Below are 22,290 nucleotides of genomic sequence, written 5' to 3' on the forward strand. Positions count from 1 at the left end.
GATTTGTACCCGGATCCTTGGCATATACAACTTTCAGTAATGCTGAGCTTTAGACAGAAGGATATGACAATTTGGCAAGGCTATGAAGAAGTTCGAAAGATTCAATTGCTCAAGAAGGTTGCAATGTGGAGAAAGTATGGAAGAGAATTGTTCCGTTTCAACATTGGGAGCACATGGCCATGTTTTCAGGGCTGGATTTGGGATCTGTAGCCCAAAATAGTACATTTTCCAAGCTCTAAGAGACATGAGGTACATGGAATTGCAAACTTGTCCAACTTGCATTTTTAGAAGAAATGGACTATAATGCCCAGTATATATATATTTAAATTATTGGGGTAATGAGTATTGCACCCCGAGGCATCTGGAGGGTGACAAGTCAAGGAATAATTGGTTTTAAGGAGAAAGAGAAGCAACATTGCTCAAGATACTTTGTGTGCATGACACCCACAGACCGATCAATCCTTCTGCTGTCTCAGGTTATTTTCTGAGAAATCACACACCTTCCCTGCTACCCACATCTTTATTGAAAAGATTTACCAAATAGTTTCAATTAAGTAACAGCTTTCAGCCCAAACAAATCACAGAGTCTCAGGATGAAGTAACACTCTGCTAGGCACCAGAATAGTTAGCTTTGCAATATTGATGTACAAGCAGTGTTCTTGCAGTGGCATTTTATCTGCAAAATGTGATTGTGGCACTTCTTTAATTGACTGACTGTTAAGGTAAAAGAAAATAATAGTAAACAACGGCCTAATATCATTTCTCAAGCAAATCACTCTCTCATCTTCCCCTCTGAGTAAGCTTGTTGTGACGATACAATGAATAATCCTGCCACAAACTTTTAAGAAGAAAGTTGATAAAAATGCATTTGTTGGTACAGATACAGACTAAGGGTTCACCTGCATTGTAGAATTATTATAGTTTTACACTTGATGCCATGGCTCATTTGCTATGGAACATGGGGGTTGTAGTTTTACAAGGCCTTTTAGCCTTCTCTGTTGAAGGTTGCTGGTGCCTCACCAAACTACAAACTCCAGGATTCCATAGCATTGAGCCATGGCAGTTCAAATGGTGTCAAACTGCATTAATTCTATAATGTAGATGCACTCCTTGAGGATATCTACATGACACACAGTTTAATATCACTTTAACAGTCATGACTCCTTATGGGATCTGAGGATTTTTAGTTTGTTGAGGCACACAGAGTTCACTGTTAGAGAGCTGTAATCTACTCCCCCAAACTATAGCACTAAATGATCTCAATCAGGGAATTCTGAGGCCCCTTCTACATTGCTACCTAATCCAGATTATCAAATCAGATAATTCACATTATCTGCTTTGAATTGGATCTGAGTCTGTACTGCCATATAATCAAAGCAGATAATCTGGATAGTATGTGGCAGTGTAGAAAGAGCCAAAATTTATTGCCAAATCCTATAGGGACCTATAGGATGAGGGTCATGATAGTTAAAATTGTATCAAAGTGTTATAACTTTGTGGTGCAGATACACCTTTAGGACCAATCTTACCTAAAGTAGACCCACTGAACACAGTGGAACATAAGTTCATCATGACTCATTTGTTGGCTTCAGTTATGACAGTATGACTAAATGGATCTAGTTTAGTAATTTAAATACTGTATGTATGGGCCAACAGGAAATTCTTTGGAGCCCCGGTGGCAAAGTGTGTTAAAGCACTGAACTGCTGAACTTGCAGACCAAAAGGTCGCAGGTTCAAATCCAGGGAGCGGAGTGAGCGCCCACTGTTAGCTCCAGCTTCTGCCAACCTAGCAGTTCGAAAACATGCCAATGTGAGTAGATCAATAGGTACTGCTCCGGCGGGAAGGTAATAGCACTCCGTGCAGTCATGCCGGCCACATGACCTTGGAGGTGTCTACGGACAATGCCGGTTCTTTGGCTTAGAAATGGAGATGAGCACTAACCTCCAAAGTCAGACATGACTGGACTTAATGTCAGGGGAAAACCTTTACCTTTATCATTAAGGATATTCTGATTGTAAACCTTGGGTTGTATTTGGAAGGTAGCAGGATCTGTGCTGTAATTTGCTGCTTTGTAGGCGCTCTAGAGCCAAATAGGATTCTTATATGAAACCAACTCGCTGTCCAAAGGCTGCTCTGGCGTGATGTGCACCTTAATTCTAGGGAATTAAACGACATGTTCCCCCAGATTTATTTAGCGATTACCTTCCGTTTGATTTATTCATACCTCTCTACCAACATTAATTTGTCAAGGTTTCTTGTGTGTTCAGTTCCTTTTCAGCATCTGTCTCTCCCGAGAGTGAAGTGCCTCTCTTTGCACTAGGCAGGGATCCAAGAATGGGGTCCTTTCATTGCAGGCAAAGAATCAGTAATTACTTCAAGTCATTCTCTGTGACATGGTTTAAACCAGCCTGGAGGGCCTTACATTTCCCCATAATCTTCCGGAGGAAAAATAGAGGGAGGAGCTGGAATCGTGTCAGCTCAAAGACTGGGTTTTTACAAAGGATGGTTCAAAAGATGTTGTCTTTCCCCTCCCTTCCAACCTGTTTGCATTGTTATTTCTTTGCAAATCCTGCCTACAGCAGAGCTCAATTCCATTTACTTAATATATTCTGGGTAGAAGAAGTGAACTCAGCATTCCTAACCCGATGCTCTTCAGATGTGTGAGACCTCACCTCCTATCATCCTTGGCCAGTTTGAAAAAATGTCCAAAGGCAATGTTATAGAGTTTTTTTAGTGTCAGGAGCGACTTGAGAAACTGCAAGTTGCTTCAAGTGTGAGAAAATTGGCCATTTACAAGGACGTTGTCCAGAGCATGCCTGGATGTTTTGAGGTTTTACCATCCTTGTAGGAAGCTTTTCTCATGTCCCCACATGGGGAGCTGGAGCTGACAGAGGGAGCTCATCCATGCTCTCCCCAGTCTGGATTCGAACTGCCAACCTTCAGGTCAGCAACCTGACCTTCAAGTCATCAGTCCTGTCGGCACAAGGGTTTAACCCTCGGGCTCCAAAGTGATGGTTGAATATAAATAAAAGAGTAATGGATACTGTTGTTGTTTGCCTTCAAATCATTTCTGACATGTTGTAGCCTTAAAGCAACTCTAAATTGTATTGCTGTAATGTTGAGAGCCACTTTGAGTCTCGCTTGAAAGAGGAATGTAGGCTATAAATAAACATTACATCAACATCACATTATTATTATTATTATTATTATTATTATTATTATTATTATTATTATTTTGCAAGACTTGTTCAGGGGCTATGCCTTTGTTCTTTTTTGAGACTAAGAGAGTGAGATTTCTTGTCCGATGTCTCCTATTGAGTTTTCATGGCTGAGCTGAGATTCGTGCCCTTATTTCCAGTGCTGTAGCCCAACCCTCAAGTCACTTTATTATGCTGACTATTTAGTACTCCAGGATTTAGTATGAGAGCCACGTTGGTGCAGAGGGTTAAACCCTTGTTCCAGCTGTACTGCTGACTTAAAGGTTGGGTTGTTGACCTGAAGGTTGCTGGTTTGAATCCGTGAGATGGGGTGAGCTCCTGTCTGTCAGCTCTAGCTTGCAGGGACATGAGAGAAGCTTCCCAGGTGTCCCCTGGGCAACGTCTCTGTAGAACAGCCAATTCTCTCACACCAGAAGTGACGCACTATGTTCTCAAGTTGCGTCTGATACGCTAAAAAAGTACTCATATCCCTGATTATTTTGATTTTAGGAGGGATCCACTATATCAGATGCAAATAGGGTGCAGTTTACAAAGACTTATGTCAACCAAACCTTGTTAGTCTTTTAGGGGCCACTAGACTCTGACCTGGTTCTTGTTGGGTTAGTCCCAAATGGAGTATACACATTAAATCAATTGTTGAATGGTGAATCAGCAGCAAATGCCATTGATTCAATGGCTCGGCTCTAGCTAGGACTAACAATCAGTTTCAGGGATCTGTTGTTGTTAGTTTGTTCCATTTTCCTCTTTCCTTTTACTAGTCACATACAAGACCCAAGGATCCCCCCAGGCAGGAAGAAGCCAGGAGTTGAAGCTATTCAATGCTAATTAGTGATTAATTACAACATTCACACTGGCCTCCAAATGACAAGAGTTCTTCTCTTACCCTGGACTTTCCACAGATATATATAAACCTTCCTTGCTTAGTTTCTCCATACCTCACAACCTCTGAGATGTGAGTGAAACATCAGGAGAGAATACTTCTGGAACATGGCCATACAGCCCGGAAAACATACAACAGCCCTGTGATCCTGGCCATGAAAGCCTTTGACAACTCAAGACCCAACTGTTTTGTTCTATCTGAGCAAGAAAATACCGTGTTTTCATGAAAATAAGACAGTGTCTTATATTAATTTTTGCTCCCAAAGATGTGCTAGGTCTTATTTTTAGGGGATATCTTATTTTTCCATGAAGAAGAATTCACATTTATTATATACTGTACAGTAGTTGTCATCATAAACCAGCATAACCAGACAAACTGTGAATCCTATCAAGACTTTCTTGTTACTACCATTATTTCCATGTACAACAATCTATGGTATTTACATTTACTGATCCTGCATGCTATGGGGTTCTGTCCAGCGGGCATGCTTCCAAACAAAAACTTTGCTAGGTCTTACTTTTGGGGGAGGCCTTATATTTAGCAATTCAGCAAAATCTCTACTAGGTCTTATTTTCTGGGGATGTCTTATTTTCGGGGAAACAGGGTAGTTGAAATCAAACAAAGAACTCTAGGATTTAAGGCAGGCATGGGCTAACTTTGGCCCTCCAGTTGTTTTGGACTTCAGCTCCTACAATTTCTAACAGCCTAAGGCTGATGTGGCCCTTGATGAAAATGAGTTTTAGGCTCCTGCTTTAGAGTATCTAAAGCAATGTTTCTCAACCTGTGGGTCCCCAGGTGTTTTGGCCTACAACTCCCAGAAATACCAGCCAGTTTACCAGCTGTTAGGATTTCTGGGAGTTGAAGAGCAAAACATCTGGGGACCCACAGGTTGAGTACCATTGATCTAGACAATTTCATATGACCCACATAGATGGGGAGAAATTAGATTGCCATAAACATTGTCAAAGATGATCTTATAATTTCGCCTCCGTTTTTGTCTTCAAATTGTGATTTTAGTTTCTGGAGAGCTGGAACATAGAGCAGGTCTAACACTAAAAATAGTGCTTTTATAGACTGGAAATGTTAAGATAAATTGATGTGGTCCTCAGGGTAGACCATTGCAGTGGGGCATTGAATTGTGGTGTTTGAATGATCATACTCAGTCGCAGCCTGCTACTTTAAGATACTCAAATCTGACCAAACAACTACAGTATTGACGTTCTTCATGTTGTCGGTCTTTTGATTATCATGCCAGAAAGGGAGATATTCCAAGTTACCTAAGTAAAACTTGGCAAATGAATAGAGAAGGAGAAACACTGAATGATGATTTTCCTCCGCTCCTTTTCTACCTTTGGTTGAGGTTTTACGGTCAAGTTAAGCCCTCGGTTTTACTGTGTGGTAATAATGTAACATAAAAATTGTTATTACTCATTATAGGAGTGATCAAAGGCAAATGATGATATACACGTACCTCAGAAGAAAGGGAAGGAGCTTTCAAATTATTTCCCAAATGGAATATGCATATGCATTTGTACAAAAATATTTAGTATAGGCATCTCATTCAGATGGCAATATAGGCCACTGCGGTCTCATCTGGCATCAGAATGAAAAGCTCTGTGGTTTATCTTTAAGAATGAAACCTTCAAAGTGCTGCTTCTTCTCCAACATAAAGAACTTCCAGTAATAATTATGTTTTGTATTTTAAAAATGAACAGCCTTTTTTCTACAGTGATAAAGTGCACACCAGTTCTTTCCGTATTTCATTTTTTAAACATAAGGTTGATAGGTCTGTTTCTGCAAAGCAGAGGGATCCTAGGGCTGTGTGTATGCTGAAAATAAAATAAAAGTTTACAATCAAAATCCTGTAGCAATAAAAATGAACTTTGTGACCCATGTCAATTATGGAAACAAAAGCAATAATTCACATTATATGAGGGAATGGCTGTCCCTTACCACAAGAATTCTTACTTAGCTATGTTGGTGGCTGGCAAAGTTTATGTTCTGTAAGCTTGGTATACAAACCTTCAATCATATTTGCAGCCATAAGGTCTGGAGCCATATCTATCTAAATATATTTCGGACCATACCTAAGATGTATGCCTCTTTTCATAAAAGGGATGGAAAGGGTAGATTCTTCAGAAAAATCACAAGGTGTAAACACACCTGTCTAATATCATTATTTATTTGCTATTATGATTCTGTCCTTTCTTCAAGTGAGCTCAAGACAATGTGCTTGGCTTCCTTTCCTTTTTTTTTAATCCTTGCAACACTTTTGTTAGGAAGGTCAAACCAAGGCTGGGCTCACACTATAGAAGATTTGTAGTTTGCTGAGTCACCAGCACCTTGTAAAACTACAGTTCTCGCTATTCCATAGCACTGAGACCTGGCAGTTACAGTAGTATCAAACTGCATTAATTCTACAGTGTAGATGCACCCTTGCTCTCCATTTTCTATTCTACCAGCAGCTCATATATCCACTTCTGCGATTCTCTGCATCCCTTTGGGGTTTTCGATGATCCTGCCAATTGCTTGGTATTGTCGGCTAATTGAAGTGGAAGTGCAGAAACAGAGAGGAAAGCCACATTATGAAGCTGCCAAGTCTTTTTTGCTTGGCAAGAGAGCAGGGCAAAGCGGCTGGTAATTGTACTAGAAGTTATAATTGCTCTGCATTGCCTTGAGCTTTTCACAAAGCAAGTCCGGTATCCTTCATCTGGAGACATCCGATACCAGCTTTTCTTCAAGGCTTTCTGATGGAGAGCTGCACTTGAAGCGAGTTCAATTGTTCTGCAAAAGGAGGATGCGGCTTCAGTATCTCCGCTGCGTGCGTGCCATTGAATGCTGAAGTGGATAACATGGGCCTAAGTATTTTGTCAATATGTCATTCCCCGCCAAACTGGCAGCTCATTTCCCTTTGGTTTCGCACTGTGCATCATTGCTGTTTCCCTGGAGTGAAGATGCCACCACCACATGCCAGTCATGGCCTGGGGCCAGACCACACTCAGGGATGCAGGCACAAGTTGACAGGCTGATGGCAACTGAAAGCAGCGTAATTTCCAGGAAACTCTGACCTCCCTCTTCCCAAAGTTGGACTCAGACAAATTGGTAGCACTGAGGTAGTGTTGCTCGATTGAGACAAGCATTTATCAAAAGGAGGAGATGTTAAGAAAGAGCCTTCTTGATTGTCTGGAATCCTGCTGGTGACTCCTGATTATGTGTGCTTGTCGCTTTTTAGTGCCTGGATCCCGTTGTCAAGGTTGTTTACTAACTATGGGCATGGGGTGGGGGGTATGGCTGTGGTTGTCTTTCTGCAGCTAAGAGAAGAAAGCAGGTTTCACCCTTCCACATCTTTGGTGAGTTGTTGGAGATATTTGTAGGTGACCTTAGTTCTTTTCCAGATGTCTGCTCGCTTCCTCATTTTTGTTGGTGTGGGATTTGTGTATTGGTAGTGTTTAAATGCAATTTGTGTCTTGTCTGTATTGCATACTGATTGCATCATCCAGAGTGTGCTATAGTCTGGAAAGAGTTAATTACTAAGAAGCTGTGATGACCTTGATATGTGGCTGGAACTGGGGAGTGTCCAGACACAAATGTGTATGCATTACTGATTGCATCAGTTCAGTTCTGTTCTGAGTTGGTTTAAATAAGACTATTGATGTACCCTCTTAATCTTCTCTATCTACACAGGCTAAACATTCCCAGATCCCTAAGATGCTACTCATATGGCTTCGGTTTTATATCTTCCACCATTTTGGTCATCCTCCTCAGGACATCTTCCACCTTGTCAATATCCTTCTTGAATTGTGGTACCCAGAACTGGACACAGTATTCCAAGTGTGGTTTAACCAAAACAGAAGAGAATGACACGATCACTTCCCTATTGATGGAGCCTTGTATAGCTTTTTATCCCATACTATTGATACATTTCAAGTTGTGGTCTACTAAGAGTCCTAGATCCCTTTCCTATGTGTGTGTACTATTATCAAGCAAAATGAGACACAGTATGACTTTCATAATCACAGGACCAGTACCTGAGGTTTCTTTTTCCAATGTCAGATGAAATATGTCATTTCCAGGTATTTTCAAATACCTCTAAGCAGTTCTATAATTTGCTCCTACTGGAAGTTAGATTCGAAACAGAAGATCTAGTTGGAGGTATCTTCTCTAGATATTTCTTAGGTTCTCTGCTATGACAGTATGCTATGGTTTTACCAGAAGTGATGTCTTCAGTAGGCTTTGCTATTGTCCACAATTTTGTATGAACATGTGAAGTCCTGGAATGTGTCCTCCATGGAGGTGGACAAGTACTGCAGAAGTAAAATCACATAAAACATCCAAAATTAGCATTAACATAGTATTAAATTGTCCATGAAATGAAAACCATTTAAAACATTGAAAGCATACAATAAAATTGGCACAGCAAAATAAAGCCCAAAGATACATGTAAGATGATCACTTTGTCTCTGCCATACAACCTTTCGTACATTGTCGGTTTCCTAGAAGCATCTAGCCAAGCACATGATGCTGGGCAAGATGGACTATGGTCCAGTCCAGTTTGAAAAGTGAAGATGGAGGAGTTCAGGGACTTTCAAATGCCATGTGTCTCCCAGGACTACATTCTTATCCCTCATTCTATTAGGTATTATTCCTGGTGTTCATTGACAAAGTCTTGGAGAAAAACGAAGTTTCTTGTATCCACCCATTGATGAGGAAGCTAATATATTTCAATACAGAAGCTTAATAATGCAAATGAAAGGTTGAGCATCTCATTTCCACTTCATTGCCACAACAACAGGAATTATTCACAAGGCATCTTTCAACTTGAAAATTGATTTCCACTCCTTTGCCCATTCAGTGAAATAGATCATTGATGTGGCAGAACTATAGCTGAGTGACTTGTCCAAAGAGTGGTTTACTGAGCCAGATTTTGCACATGTATACACACATGGCAGTTGAGAACTTTGCTATAATATTTTTTTGTTTGGAAGGGGAATATACCCTTGTGAAGGATAATTCCTTTGCTCTTGATGTATAGAGGCAAAAACTTCAGATAGAAGATTTTGGGAGGTAGCACAAAAGTGTTGTAAGACTGTTGTGTGCTAAGAAACTATAGAGAACCTGTGGCTTGCAGTCTTTATAGTTAAAAGATTATGTCCTATTGCTAATGCTGAAGAAAGATAGAATGCCAGTCCAAATGCTTTTTTGCAAATAGAATGGCTGAGGACAAACCAACTGTTGTCTTGTTCTTTGCCTTAGGCAGAAACATATCTTGGTCCAACTTGATTGTGTTTAATCACAAGAGGAGAAAAGTGTGACGAGAGCATGCTTGTTCCTTCTATTTATGGCACCTGCTTCAGCCAGCTTCCCTTGATCTGGTGTTCCAAAATGAAATGTTTTTAATTAACCAATCTCAATTACATTTGGCCACTAGAAACCTGACAAAGGTCAGGGAACAAAGAAACTGTTGACATTTCTATCTGCTAGTGGTGTACAGAGCAGGGATTTGTGTACTGTAAGGTGGCATTCACAGAATCAGGTTTGCATTGCTCTTTATGATTAGAAAGTTTTGTCTGCTTACTTTAGTGAACTCCAAATCTCACATATGTTAACATATTAGTATCAGCATATGGATATCATCATCATTAGCATCATCGTCATATGTGTTCCAACAGGCATATGACGAATTACTATATTAGGACCGTCTAACACAATGCACTGGGTAGTGCTAATTGTTCTGCTTGTGTGTGTGTTTAATGGTGTGTGTTTTAACCTAGATTTAGTTTTTAAATTATCATTTAAATACTGTAATCTTGCTTTAAGGATCCAGCATGATTTAAGGTTTTAGCATAGATATTGATGTGTACCGTATATGTGTTCCTTATCTACTTAATTTATATCCTGCCATTGTTATAATAGGAGACCCAACACAGCTTGCAATTGACTCCAAACTATGGCTACTTTATCCTCGGTTTTTTTTTCTTGGAGACATTTATAGAAGGGGGACCCACTGCGGTTTTTTTAAAGCTGAGTCTGATTTGCCCAGGGTCATCCATTGGATTTATATGGATTTTAACTCTAGTTTCTTAGAACCTAACACACAAAGCATACAATGATAAATGAAATAAGGAACAATTTGATGAATTTTTACCATACCCCATATCATCTCCCTGGGTTGCCCACTTTGCTCTGCTTCCCCTTCGTCTTTATACTGAAAGAGATATCCTCAAGCAGATGTCCTATGTTCATTTTGCTGCATATTCCAAGAGATAGTCTCCAGTTACATTTTAGGCACTAGATGAATGCTTTTACAAAGCCCCATGAAACACTTAGAAAACAGCTGTCACATGCCTCACATGTCCAATATAGTTAGTCATGCTATCTCAATATCAAAACCTCTTACAACCATCCATGGGAATTCCTGTTCTTCCCAAGATTTCTGCCTCTACTATTGTTTGCTTTACTTTTATTGATGGCAGTAACCATCTGGAGAACCTGCACGGTGTAGTGATTTAGGTGTTTGACTCAGGCTCTGGGGACTAGTCTCTGCACAGCCATGGAAACCTAATGTCACCTTCTTTCATCTCCAGAGAAAAGGAAAACAACCCAATTCTTGCCAAGGAAATTCTATGTTAGGGTCATCTTAGGTTGCCATAAGTCTAAATTACTTAAAGACACAGAACAACAACAACAACAACAACAACAACAACAACAACAACAGTCTGCTAGTAGATAGCAGTGTATTACAGAACACACCTTGAATGGCTGCTAATGTCCCTGCCCTAATATGAGTTGGTTCTCATGCCGGGACATGTATATTCTTTTGTTAGTAAGATGGTTGGCTGGCTTTTCCATCTGATGGTTTGGGCCCATGACCTTCTATTTTCTCCTTGCAGGCTATGATCTCTTTCCAGAGCTTGGGATTGATATTTCCTGGACTATAGCATGATCAGCTGTCTCGAGATTCTGGCATGTTTGATCCTAAAAAGTAGAAAAGTATCCAAACTCCATTTTGATCCCATTTTGTTGCTTTTCCTCTGCCTTGCCCAGCAGTTCCAAAATTAACCACCTATTTATTGCTATATGTCTTAAAGTCATTTATGACTGATTGCAACCCTAATCCGAACCTATCACAGTGCCCTTTCTAGAAATCTCTAGGTCCTACAGAATGATTTTGTGATCAACTTCTGTCACAATGGAGAACTGAAAGATTCCTTGAGATAACATTTTAAATTAGCTATATGAATAGTCAAATTTGCGAATGTCAGTGCTGAAAATGTGGAGAGCCCAACTGTATTTACAAAACAATAGGATCTCTGAAGGCTCCACCTGCCTGTATTAAGCAATCACGAGCAGACATTCTTGCCTAAGAACATGATACGTATTTGGAAGGATCCCACCAATACACTCCTTGTTCTGAGTGCTTTGCAAGAATCCTATTAATCTGCAGACATTGAGCGGTCTGCCAGAAATCTTTCCAGGACCACCCATCTCTGCAAGAAACAGACACATGCCTTAGAAGTAATGCACTCATTAATCTGAGGCAGGCTGAAAGATGCTGAGGAGCAACTTCCAACCTGTCTTAAGTTTATATCCAACTCTCTTCTTCTCATGCAGATTTCCCACCCTGTTCTTTGCTTCTGGGATGAGCAAGGAATAGGGTGAAATTAGCAGCTGAAATTATGCAGGAACCAAATATCACTCTTCCAAAGAAGGCAGGTATGTGGAGCCCCAAAGCTTGCTTTGGTGTCAGGTATCTTCTGAACAAGCTGTGTCTGACACAGAAAGGCTTTTTCACCCCCTCTTCTAAGGAGCAGGAATGGGATTAAATACAGCACAAGAGTTAGGCAGAGCTTGACACTCGTATAACTTGGCCTGAATTGATTCTGCAACTGTGCAGTAAATCAGACCCAGGAAGACGGTTTTCTCAGCCCAGTCCCTGCAACCACTGCTGCATCCCTGCGGTGGGCCAGTTATGTTATCGCCGAGAGAATGACGGCTTCTCCCTGGGATCATTTATACCTTGAACTCCAGGGCTGTAAATTTTTACTGATTGCTGGTAGTACTTAGGTTTAATATTCTCATCAGCTTTATTATAGAGTGCTGGATTCCTTTTCCTCTTCCTCCCAGAAGGAAAGAAGCTTCTCTTCTTCTATAACCGCTGACTGTGTCAGGGGATACGAGACATAGGGAAACACCTCTACTTGGAAATGGGTGTTGTGCTTGGAGAATTAAAGCTAGCATAGGGTTGACAGATGCAAAATAGGACAGGGTTCCTGTCAATTTAATGAGTAGAAGTGTATTTGTTTTTCTTTTAACAAGTATCACTCTGTGCTCTTGTACAAGGATGAGCATCATGTTGATCCCCCAGATAATGATAAACTCCAGTTGTATGTCTGGCTTTGTTTACAAAGGTGGCCAGGTGCATAAGAGAGTAGGAAGCCAGCATCTTTACTATCTGAGGAATTGAACAACATAGCTGTGTTAGACTGGATCAGTAAGCAAAGGGATCTTGCAACACCTTTGAGACTGAGAGAAAGAAAGAATACACACACACACACACACACACACACACACACATATATATACACACATACACACACACACACACATACACGCATACATATACAGTATATGTATGTGTGTGTGTGTGTGTGTGTGTGTGTGTATACAGTAGAGTCTCACTTATCCAAGCTAAACAGGCCGGCAGAAGCTTGGATAAGCGAATATCTTGGATAATGAGGGATTAAGGAAAAGCCTATTAAACATCAAATTAGGTTATGATTTTACAAATGAAGCACCAAAACATTGTTATACAACAAATTTGACAGAAAAAGCAGTTCAATCTGCAGTAATGTTATGTTGTAATTACTGTATTTACGAATTTAGCACCAAAATATCATGATATATTGAAAACACTGACTACAAAAATGGCTTGGATAATCCAGAAACTTGGATAAGTGAGGCTTGGATAAGTGAGACTCGACTGTATGTATATATGTTTACACACACATATATATATATATATATATATATATATATATATATATATATATATAATTTTTCAGCAATATCAGTATTATTATATAATTTATAAAGGCAATGGAGCCTTTGGTGGTGCAGTGTGTTAAAGCGCTGAGCTGCTGAACTTGCAGATCGAAAGGTCCCAGGTTCAAATCCGGGGAGCGGAGTGAGCGCCCGCTGTTTGCTCCAGCTTCTGCTAACCTAGCAGTTCGAAAACATGCAAATGTGAGTAGATCAATAGGTATTGCTCTGTTGGGAAGGCAACGGCGTTCCATGCAGTCATGCTGGCCACATGACCTTGGAGGTGTCTACGGACAACGCCAGCTCTTTGGCTTAGAAATGGAGATGAGCACCAACCCCCAGAGTCAGACACAACTGGACTTAACATCAGGGGAAACCTTTACCTTTACCTTATAAAGGCAATAATGTCCCCATATGACTTATATCACTATATACGTAATTTTAAACTGATTTTCCCACCCACCTCACTGAAAAACAATAATCAAAATGAGAATAAAAGATTAAGATGGACCTCCCACCTTAAAGACACAGTGAAAATATTATTATAACCCTGCTAATCTATCATTTTAGACAGTTTCCTCATTCTGCTTTACTATCTTAATTTCTTATTCAATCTACAAAACCCAGCAGCATTTTGACATTTCCTTTCTTTCTTTACAAATGATATAAATAGTTCCCATTCTTTTTTTAAAAAAAGTTACCAGTTGATTTCTCCTTTAACAAGCAGGATAATTTCTCAATTTCTGAACATTTTAAAACTTTTGTAATCTAGTTTTCTTTTAGGGATGGTTTAGGAGAAAACTGCATTCCAGATGGACATGCTCAACCAGGGAAGTCATGGGCCTGTAAGACCTGAGTGAGGTTGTTGACTTGGAGGTCTCTTATTCCTGGGATCCCCATAAGTCAACACCAAACTCAAAGGCAGTTAGCAACGAGGAAGGCAATTCTATGCTAAGTCCTACTATCACCTTTTGAAAATGAAAACAAATTTGTTCAGAGTACGACATCTTAGGTAAAGGTAAAGGTAAAGGTTTCCCCTGATGTTAAGTCCAGTCGTGGCCGACTCTGTGTGTTGGTGCTCATCTCCATTTCTAAGCCGAAGAGCCAGCGTTGTCCGTAGACACCTCCAAGGTCATGTGGCCGGCATGATTGCATGGGGCGCCGTTACCTTCCCGCCGGAGCAGTACCTATTGATCTATTCACATTTGCATGTTTTCAAACTGCTAGGTTGGCATCTTACACTGCTTTATATGGAGGACTGGCATTTCTTTTCTCCAGTGTGTCAGGAGTGATACCATTTTGTGCCCATGATCTACAACTCTTCAGAGACTAGTAGTTGCTGGCTTATTAACTAGTACAACAAGCCCTTAGATACCATTTTGAATAGTGTTGGTTAAGAACACACAAATGTTTTGTGAGTTTATCCCTGTTTACCACTAGTGAAGCAGTGGTGATTGGGCCCAGAGAAATAGTGAATAGGGAAAGGATTGGCAGTGGCTGGTAGCTTCCATCAAAGGAATGATAGAAAATATTCATTGAGAGATATGGTTTGGCACCTTGGACCACTCTCTAAAAGCACAGACTAGAATTAAAAGCAGATTCCCCCCTCACCTGCCCAGAGGTGGATATTGGAAAGAATTCAGGTGTGGTACATGATCTTGAATCAATACTTCATTACGCATAGTTAGCCCAATAGCGTTTACACAGAAGGGATTTAGCGTGAGTTACACAATTTAGCTGATGCAGATTCCTCTTTCCTTATAGCTGTGTTTTGTTGTGGTTAAAGCAAGCTTTACAACTGAAGAATAATAACGTTTTTATATTATTTAATGTTGATTTCCTCCATAGTTTGGTTGTCTCAGTATGGGTGACCATGGAAGAATGAGGCAGAAATGTCAACATGTATGTCTGGTTTCCATCTGGTCTTGGAAATTAAGCAGGGCCAGTTCTGGTTAGTACTTGGATGGGAGACACCAATGGATATCAGGTGGTATAGGCTATGTTTCAATGGAAGGAGCTGGCAAAACCACTTCTGAGTATTCCCTACGTAAGAAAACCCTATGAAATGAATGGGGGTTACCACGACTTGGAGGCACGTGCACACACATACACATGATTGGTTCACATTTAGTTATTGTACACTTTAGGGATGACCATCAATCATCACTCAATGCCTTGATTACAACACTCAGCAGCCCAAAGTGGCATAATAATAATATGCTTATAATTTTAATAATGATGATCTTATTACCTGCTTCTCCCTGCTGTTTGAAGTGGGATATAACATTATAATACAGTTAAAATACAAGCTAAAAAAATGGATAAAATGCAGATTAAAACTCACAATTTAAATTTGACCGGCATAGCCAATCATGAGGAATGTCAATCCCAAGGGCTGAATAATTCCTACCCATTTTGTATGCATTTATGCATGTGTGAATGCACAGTTGGATGTGCTCACAACATAAAGTACTTATTGTGATTATTAGTAAGCAATTATTATGACTGTCTATCATCCAGTGATCATTGGTCTGTGTGACTGATTTATGGGATGTCTAAACTCACAAAGAAAATTTATTGAAACAATGAAATGGTTGCAATGTTTTATTGTTGCAATAAATTCCCTTTGTGAGATTAGACATCCAGTAATTCATTCAATGAAACATTGTTTCATGGTGGCCGTACTGTTTTGGAAATGCTGAGAATGGCAATCAAAAAGTAATTTTTCAAAGCTTTGCAAGTGTGGACAGGCCTTAATAGAGGGGCCAGCACTGTGTTTAATGGTCGAACCCACTCATGAGCTGCACATTTGTTCAGCATGTACCAGCCTACAGACGTTGACTCCTGCATTTCGTAAAAATTCCCAGAACTCCATTACTAATATGACCAGTACCCTGGATTCTGGTAGTTATAGTCCAGAAAAGTAAATGACTGGCAAGTTGTTGAATTACACTGGTGCTAGTCAGACTTACTCCCTTGGAACTCACTTTTTGGTTGTTGAGGAGGATGGCATTCTGTGTGACCAAAATACCCTCAAACCCATATTGTATGCAGCACAACCCTCACAACAAAGCTATTTTTGTGTTGCCAGAGAGTGAGGGGTGAGGCAGGGGAACATGTCCAAGCATTTAATGAATAAGTACTATATTGACATGGTCTGAACTTAGGTTTATGTGCAATGGTTCCTTGGAAGAATGGTATTAAGTACACTAGAGTCTCACTTATCCAAGCTAAATGTGCCGGCAGAAGCTTGGATAAGCAAGTATCTTGGATAATAAGGAGGGATTAAGGAAAAGCCTATTAAACATCAAATTAGGTTATGATTTTACAAATTAAGCACCAAAACATCATGTTATACAACAAATTTGCCAGAAAAAGCAGTTCAATACGGAGTAATGTTATGTTGTAATTACTGTATTTACGAATTTAGCACCAAAATATCATGATATATTGAAAACATTGACTACAAAAATGGCTTGGATAATCCAGAAACTTGGATAAGTGAGGCTTGGATAAGTGAGACTCTACTGTAACTATATGTTTTAAGCTTGACTAATGTATTTTATGGATGGATTATTGTTAATGGTTTTAAATGTGTTGCTGTTTTTATTTATCTGTTTGGCACTGAATTTTGCTGGTTGTTGTAAGCCGCCCTGAGTCCCCTCGGGTGACAAGGACGGGGTAGAAATGTTGTTAATAAATAAATAAAATAAATATTTTCCTATATCTGGACATGCTGCAAACATTATATCTTCCCGGGCCTCCTTAGACTTCTAGATTTTTGGAGCATGTTTAACTACAGGAAAAATAGTCATGCATGTCTTAAAGTCACCGAGTTGGAAGATCACCTGAAGGGCCATCCAGCCTAACTCCATTCTGCCAGACCAGGAGCATATAATCAAATCACTCCCAACAAATGGCCATCCAGCCTCTGCTAAAAAACCTCCAGAGAAGGAAACTCCTCCACATTTCCAGGCAGCAAATTCCACAAATGGCTCTTAAGTCCTCAATTATTGCTTTGATATTTGGAAACATTAAAACGTTAATGTTTGGGGGAGAGGCTGCATTGCTTGCAAGGTGAATTTGGGGAGGATAGTATTGGGAGAAGGAGTTACAGAGACATAGCTATGTGATGCTTGTACAGTCGGTACTTCACATTTGTCTGCTTGACTTTGGCGGATTGAATTTATTATTCACAGATCTGATTAAAATATTCCTTCTAGGAATCCCAAATCCCTCCAGTGCTACTTTGAGATCACATTCTTCTGGAAGTTGATTTTAAGTTATGCTTATATCCACAGAAATTATTAAGGATTGTGACCTGACAGAAGTTGACTATAGAAGAAACAAGACATCCCTAGAAAGGTGTTCTCTCAAGTTAAACAATAGGGATTTTATTATTTATGGGTTTCCCCTTTTGTGGGGTCTTGTTTCCCTAACCTTAGTGAATGTGAAGGGCTCAGTGTCTCTCTCTTGATATTTCCAAGCTTTGAGAGAAACAGTGAAATTGAGACTTTTCATGTGCCTTTTCTTCAATCTGCCTGATTGAGTTCTCTTGAAAACTCACAATTCCAGTGAAACGAAACTTTGCCAGAGTTTGTCTATATACTCTCTGTAAGCTTGAGACTATAAGGCTGCAAGCAATGTTTGGAATGGAGTTAGGTCAAGATTTGAACCTCTCGGATGGGTCTAAAAACAATCCCTTTTTCATATTTCTGACTTGTTCAAAAAACTAGCAATGTAAAACTTCCAAGGTGAAAACATGAATCATACCAAACACCAAAGGCGTTTCTTGGGAATGCAGGAAGAAAAACAAAACTTAAAACATTGCTTTCCCTTGGCTCTCTGAACAAAAATTACCCATCATATTTTAGCAAATGCTAAAGGATATTTCCTTGCACAACCAACTCTGAAAATTTCCTCCACATCTATCATGCCTCTCATCTATATTCCAACCACAAGACTCTGAATTATTTTTTTGCCTCTCTCCTATACATAGTAGCTGTTCGACACCTCAGGTAATTTTTCTAGCACATTAATTTTAATATGAATGGAGCACCACAAATGCCTTTGGAAGGTGTTAATTCCCAGTCTGAATCTATTTAAAGAAGCTGAGATGTTTGGGAGAGAAACCCTAATCAGATTGTAGCTACCGGGGCTTAGGTGGATCAATTACTTTACAGCTGGAATTGATTGGTTTTCATCGCAGGCCCCAGTCTTTTGATTACATGTTTTGGAAGTATGAAATGAATAGCTTTGGACTTACCGCAAGCATATGGGCTAATCAGTATATAGCAGATAGACGTTGCTTGCCAAGTTTGTCTAAGTCCCTTCTAAAGTCATTTGAACTTTTCTTTAACTGTCCAGTAATTGCATGTAGCAATGTTAACACTTCATAATACAATTTTTCGTGCTTATGCTTTGTTTGCAGAACAACACAGTTTGGAAGTCGGACTCCTGCCAAGAGTGCCGTTGTCATGGTGATATTGTCCTATGCGAAGCCATTGTTTGCCAAAACCCACATTGCAACTTCCAGAAGGTAAGCCAACAATAACAACATCCACCTGGTTGGGCTAAAATTGAGAAACGTTTGAATTGGACAGAGTTGAGGAAAGAAGGAAGATATTTTACTTTGCAACACAAAACATTTGCAGGTTGGTAGACAGGGAATCTTGCTGCCTGGGTGGAATCAGCAAACCCACTGCCCCCAAAACAAGGGAGATGATATCCAAAGTAAGGCAGATTATTTTCATACCAGAGGTAGAAAAGTCCCACAAGCACCTTTCCCAGAAAGTAGAAATACAGTGGCAATAAAGTCAGTAATGAGCAGTTCCTTGCTCTTTCATGACCCCCAAATCTGCTGTTAGAGTTGACCAGTATATTCTGCCTAATGATTGGGTTGGCCCTGGGTGCATCAATCTATGCTGTAGAATTAATATAATTTGACACCATTTGATGACTTGCCATGGCTGAATGCTGGGAATATCACAAAACTGTAGTTTTACAAGGTCTTTGGCCTTTTCTGCCAAAGACTGTCGGTGCTTCACCAAACTTACAAACTTGGATCCTTGCAGTTATTCCTGATGATTGGGGTGTCTACTAGATAAGACAGGGAGAAGATCTGATCCAGCAAATTGTAGACCTATTGGTTTTTTAACTACTGCATTATTAGTCAATTATGTCCTACCACCTTTGCAACAAATTACAGTAGAGTCTCGCTTATCCAACCTCTGCTTATCCAACGTTCTGGATTATCCAACACAATCTGCCTCCCGCCTGGATCTACAGCTGTTTCTCTAGGCAGCAAGGACTGAACTTTTTATGGATTTAACTTCCGACAATGTTGTTACTGCAAGTCCATTTTATGCAATTCTATCTTTATTTGTAATCAATTTGTTAGTAGCCAATGTTTTATAGTCAATGTTTTCAATACATTGCAATGTTTTGATGCTAAATTCATATATACAGTAGTTACTACATAACATTACAGTGCATTGAACTGATTTTTTCTGTTGATTTGTGGTAAAACATGATGTTTTGGTGCTTCATTTGTAAAATCATAACGTAATTTGACGTTTAACAGGCTTTTCCTTAATCCCTCCTTATTATCCAACATTTTCATTTATCCAATGTTCTGCCAGCCCATTTATGTTGGATAAGTGAGACTCTACTGTAGTGGATTGGCTGAATCAAGAGTATATTCTAGCTTTTTTATCATGTCAGAAGCAACTTGAAAACATACTGGTGTGAGAGAATTAGCCGTCTACAAATCATTGCCCAGGGGACTCCCGGATATGTTATCATCCTGCTGGGAGGTTTTTTTCATGTCCCCGCAAGCTAGAGCTGACAGACGGGAGCTCATCCCATTTTGTGGATTTGAACCACCAACCTTCAGGTCAGCAAACTAACCTTCAGATCAGCAGTTCAGCCAGCACAAGGGTTTAACCCATTGCGCCATCATGCTATCCTAGTTGAAGCACAAGCAGAATTTGGGGCTAGGTGGTCAAGAATTGATAAAGGATTTATGCTTCAACATCTTATTCAAACATATGCTTTGGTAAAAGGAGGAATCCCTCGATGTTGTCTTTATAGATTTTAAATCTGCCTTTGATCTCATTCCACAATCTAGGTTATGAGAAAATTTAAGGGGCACAAACATAGATAGATGCTTTTTAATTCTAATCTGCAATCTGTACAAGAACATAAGGATCTACATTGAATATCACTTCCAGGGACGCTTAACAGAAAAAACACAGACCTACCTGAGGAGTTAAACCTATGTTCCTTATTCGAAAGAAATGCAGTTTAGAAGAAGGCAGAGCTTGGAAATAGTTTCTTGATTTTTTAAAATTTATATTTGCAACATTTCAACTGAAGAGTGGAGCCTCCGGTGGTGCAATGGGTTAAAACCTTGTGCTGGCAGGACTGCTGACCTGAAGGTTGGGTTGCTGACTTGAAAGTTGCTGGTTCAAATCCAGGGAGAGGTGGGCTCCCTCTGTTAGCTCCAGCTCCCCATACAGGGACATGAGAAAAGCCTCCCACAAGGATGGTAAAAACATCAAACATCTTTCCACAAGGATGGTAAAAACATCCCCTGGGCAACGTCCTTGTAGACGGCCAATTCTCTCACACTAGAAACAACCTGCAGTTTCTCAAGTCGCTCCTGACACACACACACACACAATTGAGGAGCAAGAGAAGTGATATTTTAATCAAAGAACTCCAGCCATTTTAATTCCGAGTAATGTCTTGTTACTTTGATTAGTTACTGCCCAATTTTGATAATTTGAAACGCCATTTCTAATTTAACAATTTAATGGGATAATTAACAATTAACAAATTATTTTTGTACAGTTCCCACTGCAGCTTTAAAGTGAACGAATGAGATATTTTAACGATTTAACATTAACACGCCAACAGTATGCAAAGCATCTTGCAGCACCTTCACTCAAGGCATTTGAGGAAGTAGATTTAGTCTGTGAAAGCTTATGCTAACAATTTTGTTCTCTCATTTAAGTCTCTAAGGTGCTACGAGATCCATTGAATACTGATATACCAGACTAACATGGCTAGTCTTTGAATGTTAACAGTAGAATTTCTTAACTCTGAAAGAAAGGAATTGGTTGGGTTTCTATCCAGACAGAGTGATTTCTGCCACCCATGTTTTCTTATTTAGGGAGAAGTCCTCCAGATATTCCCCAATGCTTGCTGCCCTAGGTGTGTTTCCCAAACTGCAGGATTTTGTGAAAATGAGGGACAAATCCATGAGGTAAGTATTCCTTATATATAGGATATTGTTTTGTTTGTTTGTTTTTTGGTATGTTGCTTTTGAGAATCACCAGGTTGTATTACTAGTGGGAATTTTTAAGAAGGGCATCCTTTACAAAGAGACATTCTGAGACCTTAGCTGGAAACATAGGCTTGAACGTTGTTGACAACATAGGCTCTTGTAACCTGTGTTAAAGCCTATGTTCTTTATGTCAGAATATTTGCAGTGCAGCAGTAGTTGGATGGAAGCAGTGGAGCGCAGAACGAAGAGACACTCAGAGACGTTGGTAAAACTATTTACAAAGTTTTACTGTATGCAGCAGTAATCAACACAAACAGACTTGCAGACGACAGATTAACACAGGACTGTTCTGTTCTTCAACAGAACTTGACTCGAACTCTAGGCAGACAGAACTCACCTGAACTGACGCAATCGGTATGCATAAACACTTGTGTCTGGATACTCCCTAGTTCCAGCCTGTCACGACCCAGGCTGCAGAGCACCAATAACCATACACAGAGGCCAGAATCTATCTAATATCTTTATTAAGGAAATATATAAAGTTAATAAAAACAAGTATAGGAAATAGTCCAGAAGTAGACCTTTCAGGAAAGGTCAAAATTAGTCCAAAAAAGCAATGTCCAATATGAAATATTAAGGTCCAAAGTTGTAATCCAATAACCGAAACACTCACTTGCCGAGCAAGTGAGGGGAGATGACAAGGTCCTTTAGTCCATGAACTTGAGCAAGGCTAGGAAATAACTTGATTCTTGGAACACAAAGCTTGATTCAAGGCAACAAGGAAACGAGGAGCAAGAACAAGATCCGTGGCAATTACTTGGCGAGGTCCGGGAAACAAGGCAAGATCCGGGGAGAAAACAAG

At 39.8% G+C, this 22,290-nt stretch overlaps 1 protein-coding gene across 1 annotated transcript in view; it reads left to right on the plus strand.

The window, feature by feature from the left end:
- fras1 (Fraser extracellular matrix complex subunit 1) overlaps window positions 1-22,290 on the plus strand; it is a 386,797-nt gene that overhangs the window by 137,418 nt on the left and 227,089 nt on the right. The window contains exons 3-4 of the mRNA XM_062981362.1: window positions 18,570-18,677; window positions 21,315-21,407. Of these exons, the coding sequence (XP_062837432.1) occupies window positions 18,570-18,677; window positions 21,315-21,407 (201 nt within the window). The remainder of the gene's footprint in view (window positions 1-18,569; window positions 18,678-21,314; window positions 21,408-22,290) is intronic.

The sequence above is a fragment of the Anolis carolinensis genome, chromosome 5 (assembly GCF_035594765.1).
Source record: "Anolis carolinensis isolate JA03-04 chromosome 5, rAnoCar3.1.pri, whole genome shotgun sequence".
In the NCBI taxonomy this organism is placed as follows: domain Eukaryota; kingdom Metazoa; phylum Chordata; class Lepidosauria; order Squamata; family Dactyloidae; genus Anolis; species Anolis carolinensis.